Source organism: Anopheles stephensi, chromosome 2 (assembly GCF_013141755.1).
Source record: "Anopheles stephensi strain Indian chromosome 2, UCI_ANSTEP_V1.0, whole genome shotgun sequence".
In the NCBI taxonomy this organism is placed as follows: domain Eukaryota; kingdom Metazoa; phylum Arthropoda; class Insecta; order Diptera; family Culicidae; genus Anopheles; species Anopheles stephensi.
In genome coordinates, this window is record NC_050202.1 from 53822854 (window position 1) to 53838427 (window position 15574).

The window sequence follows — 15574 nt, forward strand, 5'->3', positions numbered from 1 at the left end:
CCACACTGCAAGACGTCCACTAATTTCGTTTGTCTATCCGGCCAAAATTTCTCTCTCACCAGTGCCACCGCATCAGATCCTCGTGTACGACGCTTCCGGGCTGGACGTAACCGGCGCCATCGGACCACTGCAGGAGGACGATAACCTGGTGCTTACCTGTGAAGTTCGCGGAGGTAAGTAGAACGTTCGCAATGTGGTGCCTAGCCAAGCGTATGGGGATGAGAGCCTGCCGGCTGCACCTCAGCTACTCTGAGCCGTCCGACTTCGTAATTGATTGATTTCCGATGAAAAGTTTCACTTCAGACCGCCACCCCGGTACGAAATCCCGGAGCAGAGGAAAGACACAGAACCAATCCCTAAAAGCACTATACTTTCAATTTTAATCACCAATCGGCTTGTGCTTGTGCGTGCGCATGTATGTGTACATGTTCATTTCGGTGCCTCCATTATTCATCGGTTAGATCCATTGGTCAATATCACTCGGCGGCCATTCAACGTGCCTGACCTGCTTTTCTTGCTACCCGGGCACAGTTCGGTCGTCAGCTGGCAAGTTTTACCGCACGGCAAGCCATTAAAGCCAGCCCTCTCCCGCCAGCTACGCGTTTGGATGAGAACTCTGCTACTGGTGCTACACTTTGGAACACAAAATTGGCCCCGGAAAACTCCAAAACCCGTGAAACCCTGGCACGAGCTGCACGGATAGTCATTACCGCAACGGTGTCCTCATGCTCCAGCTTTGGTCCCGGTTAATGTTTCCTTCATGGCGTGGGTCTTTTCGAAGGCAGATTCTTCTGAAAAACCCGCTCGTCTAACCCCATCGAGTCACGAGTCGATGAAGACGGCTAAATGAATGTTCGATACTCTCCGCACGCTGATGACCAGCGCCACTCGGAGTTTCGCTGCGTTTTGCCACTCGTGCCACGGTGCCCTGTATGTCCTATCCAGTCAATCTGCTACACGGTGCGAGTTTGCTCCGATTCCTACCATAGCGAAACGGGCTTTCCCCAGCATTCGGTGATCCTGGCAACTGTGCAGTGACCTGCCAAACTCCCGGAGCCCACTTTACGGCAAGAGATGGCAAACTTTATGAGCTGGCCGATATATGCAGGCCAATCGAGTTGCAACCCAAACCCGAAACTTCGCACGCAAAGTGCGCACGGTCATAAATTGAGGTTGAATTCTTTCCGAGGAACAATTTGCACTCGTTTCATAACTCTTTGCCAACAAATGTGTGGTCCCAGTAGTTCGCACGGGCGAGGATCGAAGCGGGAAGTAGGGATCGCGGGGGGGGGGGTGGTAATTTCATCGAAAACTAATATCCAATTAATTGAGGACGTGGAGGTTCTTCGGGATGAAGTTCACGATGATTTACAGCCCAGTGTTGTTGAACTCGGACGATTTTTGTCGATATTTAGAAAGTTGCTCCCGGTGGACGAATATACTTATCTGTGTGGGAAAAGCGGTTCCGAGGTGGAAGTTTGGTGGAAAGTTTAGGTACTTGTAAGGAGAAAGTTCCTCCGGGACGGTCCAGACCGGTCACTGCAGTGTTTTGCTGGGGTCCAAGTTGAGCTATGAGCAGAACTAATGCAATCAATGGATAGCGAAACTACGGGTTAAGTGCAACCCTGGGAAGCATGCAAAATTGAGCAATGAATTAATTCCCCTATGTTTTGAAATGAACACCTTAACTTTAAAATGGTTGTAAATTGGTGAATATACGAACTATGTTACACTCAGCTCATAAAACCGAAGCTACATTCTTATCGAAGACGAGCGGTTTGCTCCAAAGCGCAATTGCTTCATCATCTGTAATTAACAAGCCTAGCTTCGTACCTCATAATTATATGTTTAATTCAAAACTCGCCCCAAATGGAAGGTATTAATTAGAAACTGTCATGCAACTGGCTAACGCACCTCGAGCTTAACGATCCCCTACACTCGTTAGTTCTCGCGTGATAGTGTAGTCGATAAGACCGATGTTGAAGATGCTACCTTTATTTCTTCTTGTGCTAACCAGCCTGACCGTGCTGGCAGTTGCTGTACAACCGAGTACAATGCTACCCTCCGAGCTCTTGGAGCAGATGAGTTGGTTCCATTCCGTATGTCTGCGCGAAACCGGCACCAGTGACGATCAAATCGCCCAGTTTAATCAACCAGAACCGGTGGAAGCGTCACGCGAACTGCAATGCTACATGCACTGTATGTTCCGCATGCACAACGTCACCCGGCCCGACGGTGAGATCGATCTGATCGACGTTTACCACGCCATACCGAAGCAGTTCAACTCGATCGCCCTGAAAGTGCTCTTCAACTGTCACAAAACGGTCGCGGCAAGTGAGGACCCATGCGAACGGGCCTACTCGCATCACAAATGTTGGAAAGAGATCGAACCACAGGTACGGGAATCTATGCTCGAACATTCCAAACCAATCCATCTAGCTGCTAACATTTTCCTACGATCTTCAACAGCACTACTACCTGTTTTGATGTCTATTTACCAGACCGGAACTTTAGCTTCAGCTCGCTTCTCTTTACCGGGAAATCGTACCGTAATCGTACCACCGGGCAACTTTCGTGAAGCGGAAAATCGAAGCTCTTACTGTGGTGAACTTTATCTTCTGCAACCCTGTGTGGCGGAAGTTTCTCGTTGCACCTTTATACCCAACCGGATAGGTCGCAGCTCGCTCGGTCTGGATGTTTCCACTGTGTAAACCCACGGTACCAAACTATTAATTGAGAAAGTATTATGATAAAATGATGACACAATTTGTGACTCGGTGAAGGGATGGGGGTTTTGTATGAACTGGCTGAAGTTGTGGCGATATATTCTGAAGAGTGGGCCAGAGGATTGGGGACTCGGGAAAGTTACTTTTTACTGATATCAAAGAGATGGTTGTACCACTCGCTCATGGTTCCTGATATCTGCAAGGCCGTAACCGTGGTGGGTTAAAATGTAGTTTAAATTAAATTTTATTTTGCTTGATGCGCATACATCGTTGTGTGCTTGAAGTTGCCTGGGACATATTGCATATTAAAAGATCTAATGCAGTACTAAAGCAAAGCGAAATAAATTAAATTTATCAAATCTGTGAAACTATAAACTTTTTTGACACAAAATCAAACGAGTAAAGTAAAGGATCATCAGAGATGCATCAGTTCTTTCTTAAAGAATTTACTTAGCTACATCTAAATGACAAGGTACCTCCAACCTTAACAAAGGTTTCCCCGGAAAATTAAGCTTGGACTTAATTTAAGTAACTATAGACCTGTGTGAAAAAGCATATCGAGCTCATTTAATGTTTTGAAAGTATCAAAAACAATTCATCCAAACCCCAACCAACGTCAGCCATTTCTCTTAACATGAGAGCATCGATTTTCTTTTTCCAAGAAACGATCGTATTCCTGTTCCTACTTCAATCAAATTTTACTGTCTTCACATGTACCACTCAAGCATGTGTACCATTATCATGACAACAAAATGCTCCACACCAAAAGAAAAGAAAACTAATACACCCTTGTCCTGACGTGGAAAATCCATTTCGCTGTACACGAGCAAATCTAGCCCGTTGAAGAGTGCACAGCCCGGAAAAGCCTACACTTGTACGCACGCCCAGCCATTACTTGCAAAAAAAGCCTAAAAATAGCACAGTACGTGCCCGGCTGCCTTCAAGTTTCAACTTTTGAAGCAGTTTGTTTTGTTTCTTGCGCTTCTTCAATTTATCATTCGATCACCGCGCACCGAAACGCGCCAGGCAAGGCACAGGCGAAACCGATTAAAGTCTCAAGTGTCTTCAATTAAACAGACAGTTTGATTTTCCGCTCAGACTGCAGACCAGCCTTCCGCGTGACAAAACCCCGGAATGAGGTTTCTACGAAATGGGCCTCAATAAATTTACGAACGTACGAAAAGGTTCGCTGTGCTCGGTAGAAAACGGGGAAGAAGCCACGCAAAGCAGCATTAGCTTCAACACGCAAACTGTAAACTGCATTACGGGCCGGTGCCAGAACCGTACCAGACACTCCACGGAGGTGACTCGTGCACTGGTTGGCATAGTTCATAGTTCACGTAGAAAAAAACCCCCCAGAATCGGTAATACTCCGCCGATAGCACTTGCAGGTGCGCACACCTGGACGGTTTGCGATTTCACGCTGGTTCTTTGTGTCTGAGGCAAACAAACCTGAAGCCTGGAGGTTTGTAGAATCGATTTCGCAGGGCAAAAACAACAAACACAGCAGCGCGATATACAGTAACGCTGAAGCAGAAGACTGTAGTTGTACCAGCACCACCTCAGCTTGCTATCCGCTAAACAAAGAGCAACTAAACGCTCACTGCGCTTACTATTTATTTTGAAATCAATCATAAAACAGTCACGTTGGGTTTCTTTTCCAGCGTTGGGTTGTACTTCGTTGGGTCACCTCACCAAACAATTGGATTGATTGATCGCTAAACGATGGCATTCGTGACCATCGCGAGACTTTCGGCTAGTTGTTGTACGAACCGGCAGACAGCAGTAGCAGCCTCCTACTAGCACAGCTTACGGCAGAGTTTTTACTTACTTAACTATGATCCTTTCCCTGGAGATCCTTCATCAAACCAGATAGTAGTGCTACGGAAAACGGAAATGTCCAAGTGACTCAACTTCCTCCTCTGCAGTTATCCCCCCAACGATCACTTACCACCGGGTCCGATTGTTTCCAGCACTTGTGAAACCAGAAGGCTCGTTCACACACATCCTTCCCCTTCGGCCGTGTACACCTGACGCCCATCTTCAGCGCAATATCCTCAAACTCGTGCGGTACGTGATCCAGCAGCTTCCCCATATGCAGCTCGCCCCGATCATCGGTCACGTTCGTCATGCGAAACATACAGTCCATGTAGCACTTGAGCGCCCGATCATCGTCGAAGATATCTTCATCCCCGAAACGCTTGATCGCACCGGGCGTAACGCCCGTTTCCTTCACACATAGCGCACCGAACGGTTTCAAGAAGGCGAGCATTTCCGGTGGCGGATATGCGGCGTCCCGGCGCGGTGTTGGCCACTGTGCCGTGCTTCCCAGCCCGAACAAACCTAGCAGCAGAACGAGCGGCAGCACCATCGCTACACACGCCAAGCGGTGACAAGACGATCGAGCGCCCCGTTCGAAGCAGACGGTTTTTATACGGTTGGCTTCTAATTGCCAGCTGTAGGGCAAAAGTTTGCAATCATTTCCGGCGTACGGGGGAAAAAAGCCCCCCCTTCGTAATCCAAACATCGATTGCCTAACAACTGCATCCGGTGTTGGGCTAAAGTAAATAATCAACACGCGGGCTAACCGATTTGGCTGTCAAAGGGTGAGAGGGTTCAACCTCCAACGATACCTTGCGTACGGAAGTGGGATATCATATTTCATACCGTGTGCACACGCACATACAGCGCATCGCAACGGCTGCTGCACTTGACGTTCAAGTTTCGGTTTGGTCGGGCAAAGTTGGTCTAGAGCGGAGCTAATATCCGTTCGCCGGTTCACAACTGCATAAGACGTTAATGATTGGCGTTCTTAAGACCGGCAAGGGCCAGAGCTCTAACAGCGGAAATGGCGGATGCAAAGATAAATAGCGCTCGAAACTTGATGATGCTAACACCCAGCAGCAAAAGGGTTTGGATGCGCCATCATTAACCTCGTACCGGGAAAGAAGAAGAATAAAACACAGAACCAAGCCACAACTCACGTTCCTTTCTTTCGCGCCTGCAACGCATAATAAAGTCCTGCAGAGTTTGGATCATCATACCCCAAGAACCAAGAACACACACACAATTTCAACAAATCGGGAAATCTCTCCCGAAAGACTCAAGCTTCATTTCCGGGTTCCACGCGCCCAACAGCACCCCGGTCCGTTCCGCGGTCCGTGTTCTGCAGACGGAGTCATAAATCCGAACCGTCAGATACCGAAATCGCGAGTCGCAAAGGCCCTCCACAAGCCCAAGACGACGCCGACGGTAAGGCGATGATAAAGTAAACAGTGTGCGGCTCGATTTTCATAACGAACTTTATGAAGTCAAGTTTCAAAAACCCACACAAACGACCTCTTTCATCTTCGTCATCATCGTGTGTCGCTATTTGCGGACGAACGCTGAAGAAACCCGGCGAAAGCACGCGCACGAAAAGGGGTTAGCGGGTGTTGCCACCCACCCAGGTGGTGGAGGTTGAACGTGTGTGTGTGTGTGTGTGTGTGTGTGTGTGTGTGTGTGTGTGTGTGTGTGAACATCTTAGCGTTTAAAGACTTGAGCTTGGGTTGCAAGGAGGTGAAAACCTCCGATCGTTTCACAGGCGAAACGTCCAAAAAGTCATGCTTTATCTTTATGACGGTACCAACCGGGGCAACAAGCGTTGCAGAAATTTAATGTTAATTTTTGCCGCACAACTTTACTTTTCGCGAATCACCATCCCCGCTTGGGTGGGGAAAGCGGGCGACCCCTTTTTTTCGGCTGGCATAAAACAATGACAGAGATTGCGCTGCACTCGGAGGAACGAGGAAAAAGCTTTAGCCCAAGCGTTTCACCGTTTGAAGTAAGGTTTCGAGGGCATAAAAATTAAACGCTACCCGCTTCCGTCCGCCCGTTTTCCGACGGCATAAAGTTCCTCTTTGTGGCATTTAACAGTGGCAAAACATTCAAATTATCATCGCACAGTATTGATTGAATGAAGAAGCTCGGCATTTTCCCAGCGGTTATTGTGCCTGTCACCTTCATTCAAACCCGAACCCGAGTGGTGTCGTTATGATCTGCTTTCGGACATAATTGTAATTGTTTTACATAAATCAATTTCACATCGTGTTACAAAGCAGTCACATGCGTACCAGTTCAGTCCAAAATTACAATAGTACCAATTATGCTTAACCACGAATGATGATGCTGAGTGCTTTTTGCAGAATTATTATAACCGTTGTTAATGTCACTTTTTTATTGTTCATAATGCTTGGTAAACAAAGAACCAAATATTTTTTATCTCACCTATTATAAGCCAATATTCTGTTGAATTTTCCATTGGTTTGCATTTATCACTACGAGCCATCCATATTCACAGCGAAAGCGATTTTTAAATTAATTTAATTACTGTAACGCACAAGTACCGATGCTGGAAGGATATTTTAAAGTTAACTGTTACTGAAAGCTTTTCAGAAGGTTTAAATATATAATTTACTTTTATACGGAAATCAGGCTCATGTTAATATTGATTACATGTCACATTGCTGCATGGTTGATGGACTATGCTCTTACATTGTAATCATGTCACCTGTACAAGAGAAATAATTGCTTCTATGTAGTAGCACCGGGGAAACCTCGCCAATAGTCTCATTGCAATTGAACCCATAAAAGCTAAAGCGTTAGGAGACCCATAGACTTGAACTTGCACAACCAGATACGAGGCATCGCGAAATTATTTATCGGTCATCATTCCACTACATTGTAAAATCATTGGACATTGCTATGTTGATCAGCTAGCAAAAAATGCGCAATCTTGAGAATATAATTTCTAATACCTATCAAGGAGTTAAAATTTGCTTTTATACAGTGACGGACAATAAAATCACTCTTATATAAACTTTTACAACTAATGCTATTGATAAATTTACTATGATAAATTAAACTACAATATTAAAATAGCATCGTCAACATCTTAACCTTCTTTCATAATTGTTTTGTTCAAATGTTTAAAATTTAAAAATAATAATGAAAATCGACCAAAATAAAAAAAAGAAACATGAAAAATCTATGTTTAAACAGTAAAACTAAACTGCAAACAATGCGACGCTTGCAGTCATAATTAAATTTTTAATAAATAAAACTAAACTGAAGAGTTGAAAAATAGAAGATATTCAAAACTTTAAAAAATGTTTTAGTCATTTTTTTTATTTGGTGAATAGTCTTATTTTATTGTATAATATGTTTTGCGAATATTTTCATGAAATTAAGAAATAAAAATACTGAAAATCGATTTTTCGATTGATCCAACGATACGATCGTTTTTCCCAATGTCTTCAACTAAACTATACAAAGATTAACTCAGATGATTCGTTGAAAATCGCCATCATAACCTCAATTTTGCAAATTTAAAACCATGAGGTAGTGTTATTCCGTTGTCCGTCACTGTATATCCAGGAGTTAATTGCTGAATAAATGGTATCGATTTCCGTGTAAAGATGACCCTAGACACCTTTAAAACTACGTATTACTAAAGATAAAAATAATTTAAAACTAAGCAATAACTCCGAAATAATACCTGCTAGACACAAATTTCCATCGCATAGGTCTAGCGACTTCAAGGACTACCCGTAACGAGTCGGTATCATGACTTTGATCTATAATATCGCCCTTATCTATCCAAAACTCTCTCGACCTTACTGTATAGAACTTCAAATACCTCAATTAGATATCTATTAACACTGAGAGATCTTGAAAGCTATAAGTTCATCCAAAACTCCATAAACAGCGATTCGTTTTTCCTGAAGTTTTTGCTAAGCTTTGTCAAAAATTAGGTCGATTCTTTGCTTATCAGTATTGTAAAAATGGGATTAAAAAAATTATAATTCTTATATGTTTGCACTATAAATACCTAAGCTCTCTGCGATGTTACTTACAAACAAAAAACTTTAACAGACACCTTCCTATTACTACTAAGAAACACTCACCAGGAAACAGTGTTGAAGAGTGACGCAGTACTTGCGACAAATTTGAATGTAGTTATCTTTGAAACCATTTCAAAGGAATATAATAATTTCCCGCAATTTCCGTTTATGGGTCGCATGTGTCGCACGGTCCTACCAAAGCTTTGCTAAATGAAGGAATACGCTCAGCGATATGATGGTGCTACGGTTCACTGTTTTCACCATTCGGCCAGAGTTACCTTTTTTTTTTGTGGCCGGACCACACACCATTCCAGTGTACCATTCACGCACCGTATGACACATGACGGACGCCATATCGGACACATTCATTAGAGTGAAAATTTAATTATGTTGTCCTTTAATTGTATAATTTGTATTAATGTATGTAAATAGCATTTCGCGTCTTTCCTCGGCCCGCAACCACCCGCCACAACGCTAATTTTTCTTTCACTTTAAACTAACGAGCGGTGCGAACACTTTCCCTAGTGCAAAAACCTGCCGCCCTAAGCGGTCACCATTGTCGACCTTTTCCGTGTGTGTGTTTGTGTGTACTTTTTTCCTCACCCTTTCTATAACATGCGTCACTCACACACACACACATACGTGCAAGCGTGCTGCAGTTGGTCACCACGCCACGGTCACTTTCGCGTAACGAACCAACCACCTGACCGCCTTTCACTTCCGAGGTGTCCTTGTCCGCGAAAGGGTTTTTACTGGGAACTGGACACAAAATCTCGCTCCCTCCCCCACCCTTTTTTTACGCCGGCTAGGGTTTAATTGGCTGCCGCCATATTCGTGTTTCGTAATCAAATCTGATTTATTTTAGTTACCTTCGCCATTTCACCCAACGCGCCGGGGCTAAATCTGCACCGCTCGCAACCGTTGGTGGCCAGTGCCGACTGGGCACCAAGAGCATAAAAATATCACACCCGGTCGCTTGCGCTGCACACATTTCCATTACTTCCTGCTGGGGGAGTAAAAGTAAGTGTATGAAAGGAAAGCGCAGGAACAAAAAAAAGCAGGACTCGCTGCACTGAGCGCGAAAAGGCGCAAACGACACAACGCAAACGAACCCGAAAGCCCACGACGCGTTACCTGAAGCGCAATTTTCCGCCCATTCCCTTGAGTCGCACGGACAATGAACACTCCGTTCGGAAAGGGGGGTGGTTTTCGTCCCCGCTTACTGGGCCACTTGCAAACGCGGCGGTGAGGGTGGAACCGGTGATGTAAATTTAAAACACGTATCTGATTTTCGTCCTTCGCCCGGGGTGTGCGTCCTGTGGTGCAGCCCGAGATGGGCACGAGTCGTCGTCGATGTGTGTGGCGCATTGGGTGCGCAAACTTACGTAATCCATACACACAGCGTGACCCACTCTCGCGTGATCCAACCGGTGCACGCTCGGCGTTGTGCTCTATCTTGCTTTTTTATTTTCTCTCTCTCTCTCACCCAACGTCTCCCCATCACGTCATCCAACCTTCCCGCGGGCGAGTGTCCCACGATGCGAGATTCGATATGGCTTTTCTCTTAATGAAAGTTGCCGTACGAAGCGAATGTGTTGCGGGCATGCCACACGCCGACCGGTCGGGTGGAAAATGCACCTTTGCTTGTTGCAGCCCCTCGAACAACAATTTACATTCAATGGTGCACTTGCCCGGTGACGCATGGGTTGAGCTGAGTTGAAATTTTGTACAGCTTTCTATGTTTTAACGTCGGGTGTTTTCGTTTTTTTTATTTTTTGGAAAGCTTTTAAGGTTTCAGGTATAAACTATACTCGTGAGCAATGGCTCAAAAAAGCTGATGAAATGCCAAAAAGCTATGTTACGTTTATAGAAATTGTATGAAATATTTTTATTGAACTACAGATAAAAGATATAAAACGCGTTTAAGTAATTATCAAAACGTTTTACATTATTAAACACATTTTTTAACTAATTTAATAACGAATAATACTTACTTTCTTTGTTGTCTTATATTAACGAGATTATTCACAAAAATACTGCCACCCGTCAACCAGCTGTTAGCTTTACATTGGCTGCTTTAAAACTATATTTTTGCATTTTTAAGTAGTTCCTGGTCGGCAGAAATTAGGGGTCATTCTTTACACGGCAGGACTCGGGCTCGAATCCTATCTGGACCGCCACTCCGTAAGATGGACTGACTATCAAATGGCAGATCGATTATTTTCCAGGTTGTAGTATCAAGAAAGAGGATGAAAATCCTCAAAATTTAGATACTTCTGCATCTTGGATACATAATGATGAAATCAGTTCTTCCAATATTTGTTTTATTTTATAAGGACATCTGATATCATTTGAGTGTCTCTTCCAAAGCCGACGCACCAATAGACTTTTGAAAATTATACCACCAGCGCCATCATCTGCCTATTTTGAGGGATCGTCATATCGATATGGACTACTAGTATTGTTTAACATTTTCCATCATGTTTAGTAAATTGACACTGTTTCTACAGACACAAAAGAGCGATCAAACCACCAGAAATAGAGCCTTGCTGTTCTCATAACTTTTAAATGCATTTTAAGAGTCCAACGAACAATTGGGAGGTCGTCAAGTGGTTTTCTTTGGGGTTTTTCGTCTGTCTCTAAATGTTGTAATCGGCTATCGGGTTCGCAGTACTTAGGTTTTTTTGCCAAATGATAATACTTATTGCACAAACTAAGTCTTCACTTTCAGCTCCTTGTCTGTTTTAATAATTCTTATCATCTAGTAGCACTGTATTAATTTGAAGCGACCCCGTTGGGTAAGGAGATTGCCACGCTGATCTACACATGCCAGGACCGAGAATCAATTCCTTGATGATGTGCAGAACCGGTTCCTTGAAAATGAGTGGCATATGCCTGCTCGTCTTAAGAACGTCTAAACGAAAAGCGTTTTTAAGGAACGCTTAAAAAGCAAAAGGTCAGACGGTTCTCGTATCTTTGTTGACGCTGACGATGCTGAACTTTGACCTACAGTGAATGAAACGTTAGAAAGTTTCATCCGGCCGATCATCCATTCCAAGCTTCATATTTTGATCAAATATGTATTCAAACGACTTGCTACTGAAATATATTCATATTGCGATTAAAGAGGCAATGTTGCTCAAGCTCGTACCATGCGTGGTCCGTACTTGATTGACTTAATATCATCACTGATTTAAACCCAGCAAGGACAGCAGGTCTGTTTGCCCTGCCCAAGCGCTATAATCCGTATCACAAAATTAAGGAAAATATGCTACTAGTTGTTCGATTTGTTTTTACTTCCTCACTTAAAAACAAACAGAAAAAAATTGTCAAAACGAAGCTATCACCAACGTCATAAAATTTCACATTATTTTACGAGCCACACACACACACACACACACATACAGGCGAGGCTCCGGCCGGGTGGATACCGCGGCTCGGTGTGTTGTAATAATTTTAATGAAATTTTATGACCTCTCCAATTACCCATCGTACGCGTTCACTTACAACGTTCTTCACTCTCGTACCGTGGCTGCTCCAGTTTCACCGTTATCGTGGCCCAACCGCCCCCCCCCCCCCTTCCCACTTCTTAAACAGAGGGCCATGCAAACCGTTGCATAAGCCAGCATACTGGCCACCAGAAGGCCCACCAAATTCGATGGCCATAAAAGATCTCTCACACGGCGAACGGTGGATGCAATGGGGTAAGAAGGGTGGTTTGGGGGGTGGGAGGCCAGGATAAGCGAGTAGCGAAAAAACCCCGAAATAAATTATCGTAATTACCGGTGCTAATACGTCGTAATGCTTTGATACACTTCTTTATATGTGCCCCGGTGTGTGTGTGTGTGTGTGTGCTGGGAGGCTTTTTATGGACACCCGAATCACCAACGGCCGTGTTCGCGCTCTGTCCTTCTTCGTATGCAGCGTCCGTTTTCTTGTGTCGCGTCCGTCCGCTCCGGTCCGTAGCATAATCTCGTCCGCTGGAAAAACCCGCCATAGATCATCCGGAAGCCTCAGGTCTATGTAAATTTGCCCAGCTGCGCCATGCAGTCCAGCAGCAAAGCAGTCCATTGCACGGCCACTCCGGTCTCGCGGACCAAGCAACACACGGGTCCGGCAAATTAATTCTAACGATCGGGCATTATGTGTCCGGTAGAAGTTTCGCAAACAGTTTTTAAGCAAGCAACTGTTCGCTGCCGTTAGTAACAAATTTTTATTGCCCCCCCCTTTTACCGGGCCACTTTTTTCGTTCCCCTTTTCCACGCTCGTTTTTGTTTCGGCCGACCAAACGACACCGAAATCGCTTACCGGATGGGTAAAGTTTGCCCATTTTTGCTGTCATTTTTGCGCCAAGACACGGGGACCCAAACACGTGCCGTACGGAACGGCTCCAGATGGATCCCGGCGGAGTGACACTCGGGATGTAATTTATTGTACTACGCGGCTCGTTATGAAATTATCGTCTTAAAAGCATTGTTTTGAGCGCTTCATTGCTTAACCAGGATTGATGTGCTTTTGCTTCCGTGGGTCGTGGAGCAGTTTTTTTTGTCGCTGGAGATTCTAAATTGGTTTTTATTGTACGGCGAGCACAACAAACACCATCATCTTTCGGGGAAAAACCTAACTTATGAATGGTTTGAATCAAACGCATCAATCGCACAGCATTGCCCATTTGATAAAACCAAATAGCGTGTTTTGTTTGAGGTGATACACTTCTGCTTTCAATTACCTCACGAAACAATCGCACCGAAATATGTTCCCTTCTACTGTAGGTTGAGACTGAAAAGCTACCACGAAACCTTCAACCATCAACCACTGGCCATAATTTGCCCCTTTTTCCTCCATTTGTTACTTCACGATGCAACGGTGCATGGAGCACAAGCCTCAGGTCGCTAATAACGCTTTATACATTCACAAAACCAACATGTACATACACACAAACGAAAGCAAAAAAAGGAGGAAATTGTAACTTCTTCCCACAAGGAGCAACCCTTCAATTTGCTAACCTACAAAACAATTGTACTGTCCTTGGAACTCTGCCTTCAGCCGAACTCCAAACACTGGCACGGCATGCACTTTTATTAGCAACAAATAGAGGACTAGTACGGAGGGAGTTAGCAGGGAGCGCATGGGCACACGCAATTCTGGCCCGAAAAAACTTGCCCATCCTAACATCGCGTGCAAAAATGTGTGCAATAAATTATTTTCCCCACGGTTAATAAATTATGCACTCACCGGTTGCAGTTGCCAATCGACCTAAGTGCATACGCAGAAGTTTCTAGTGGTCCACAAACGTATGCAAGAGTGCGTGCATGCATGTCTGTGTGTGTGAGTTGATGTATGTAAATGTATTTTGAGCCCCCTCCCGCTGTGCACCCGTGGGACAAAGGCCCAACCGGTGATAAATAAATATTTCCATCCGAATATTTTCGACTGTAACTCCGAGTGCATCCAATTTGCCTCATTTGATGTGCACTTCAGCCGTCACCGGGTTTCCACAAAACGGGTGGAAATTTTTCAGCTCCATGGATGGTTTTACTCCGATCGAGGTAACCGACAGTGTTGGTGTAGGTTATAGTGGTGGGGGTAAACAGCACACGCTCACGTGCAAATGGTTTGGTTTGGGAAATTAATATTCGGTTTCAAATTTCGTACGGGCAACAAATTACGGGTTTTGAGCAGCGCGAAAATAAATGAGCCTGCACGTGCTCTGCTCCCAACGGGGCATAAGCTGGTACATTTAATTTAGGAGCGTGCCATATTTAAAACAAACGTAATCCTTAAGATTAGGCTGACTTGCAATAGAAATTTAAACATTATTCTAAGTATGAAATATCTTTTAATCACCCTGTTTTTGGTGCCAGATTTTTGAGATGGATTAGTAATGTTCCAGTAGATTCTGGATTCTGCTCATGATAAGCTAGAAATTATTTCTGTTCTGCAACATTATGTGACTGAAGCTTTCCTTTCCACATTGGTTCAAGGTCCTTCAGTTCAGGAATTATAGAAAAATCTTAGCTTGCTATCACACATTAAAGATTGTTCAGAAACTCCCGAATAATTTCTGGGATAGCGCCATCGTCTGCCAATCGATTATCCCGGCCGTTCTGTGATCAACGCCATCACTACATTTCCATGTGGGCCAATCACGTCTGGTTGGGTCGTCTGGTGGACGTCCGGTGTCATTCTCATGACATGACTAGCCCACTGGAACCCAAAGACTCTATTTCGCTGCACGATAGTTAGCTTGTAATTGTCGGTCATACTACGAAGTCAAACATCCATCTCAGCATCTTGCGCTATAGAAGGAACTCAGTAAGGACCCAGCTTCGTCCGTCGTGACAAGTATTTTGAGTGGAGACCACATGGCAACATTTCACCCTTGCATGATCCAGTCCCTAATTGATGAGTGAAAAAGGCTTGATGCCTTTGAGTTTAATGAATGTTAACTTTACTCCACCGCAGTCAAATGGTGGAATCTTCGTCCTTTCACCCCAGAAGCTCAAAATATTCTCACCTACTCTCTTCATGCATTTAGAGAGCGAGATGCCTATCTGTCTCCTATTACACTCTTTGTCAGTGACAGCTGCCCAAGGTTAATATTCCTGGAAAGATTATGAGCGCTACAATTGTTTGTTAGCAACGCCGCTGGTGATGCCATCATCATTTTAGTTATCGTCTCATTAATCTCCAACCCGAGGTATAGTCCCGCATGCGCGAGTCTTTGTAACGCTTCTGCCACGTAGAAAAACCTTAAAACAGTGATATCTATGACTCCAATCATAAGGTATCGATTCACTATCGAATACCTCAGTAATAATTTGCTGAAACTACGTGTTCGAGTGCTGCGTCACCATTTTTAATCATTTCGGCTATTACTCCGTTAAAGCCTGAAGCCTTGTTGTTCTTGAGCTTACGGATAGACTTTTAGTCATCCTCAATGCTAGGTGACAGTACAATGATATC

General features: G+C 44.3%; 3 protein-coding genes across 4 annotated transcripts in view; 2 read left to right on the forward strand and 1 right to left on the reverse strand.

The window, feature by feature from the left end:
• The window catches only part of LOC118502680, a 160303-nt gene that overhangs the window by 99733 nt on the left and 44996 nt on the right, over positions 1-15574 (forward strand). For both annotated transcript variants that reach the window (XM_036035189.1, XM_036035188.1), the window contains one exon: positions 63-173. In XM_036035189.1, the coding sequence (XP_035891082.1) occupies positions 63-173 (111 nt within the window). The remainder of the gene's footprint in view (positions 1-62; positions 174-15574) is intronic.
• On the forward strand, positions 1941-3097 carry LOC118502748 (pheromone-binding protein-related protein 6-like). Its single transcript, XM_036035314.1, has 2 exons — positions 1941-2396; positions 2470-3097. The coding sequence occupies exons 1-2, from the start codon at positions 1977-1979 to the stop codon at positions 2485-2487; spliced, it is 438 nt and encodes a 145-aa protein (XP_035891207.1). The 5' UTR covers positions 1941-1976; the 3' UTR covers positions 2488-3097.
• LOC118502745 (pheromone-binding protein-related protein 6-like) lies at positions 4284-5124 on the reverse strand. Its single transcript, XM_036035310.1, has 2 exons — positions 4678-5124; positions 4284-4607 (listed from the first exon to the last, which is right to left on the reverse strand). Exons 1-2 carry the CDS (start codon positions 5095-5097, stop codon positions 4590-4592), a joined length of 438 nt encoding a protein of 145 aa, XP_035891203.1. The 5' UTR covers positions 5098-5124; the 3' UTR covers positions 4284-4589.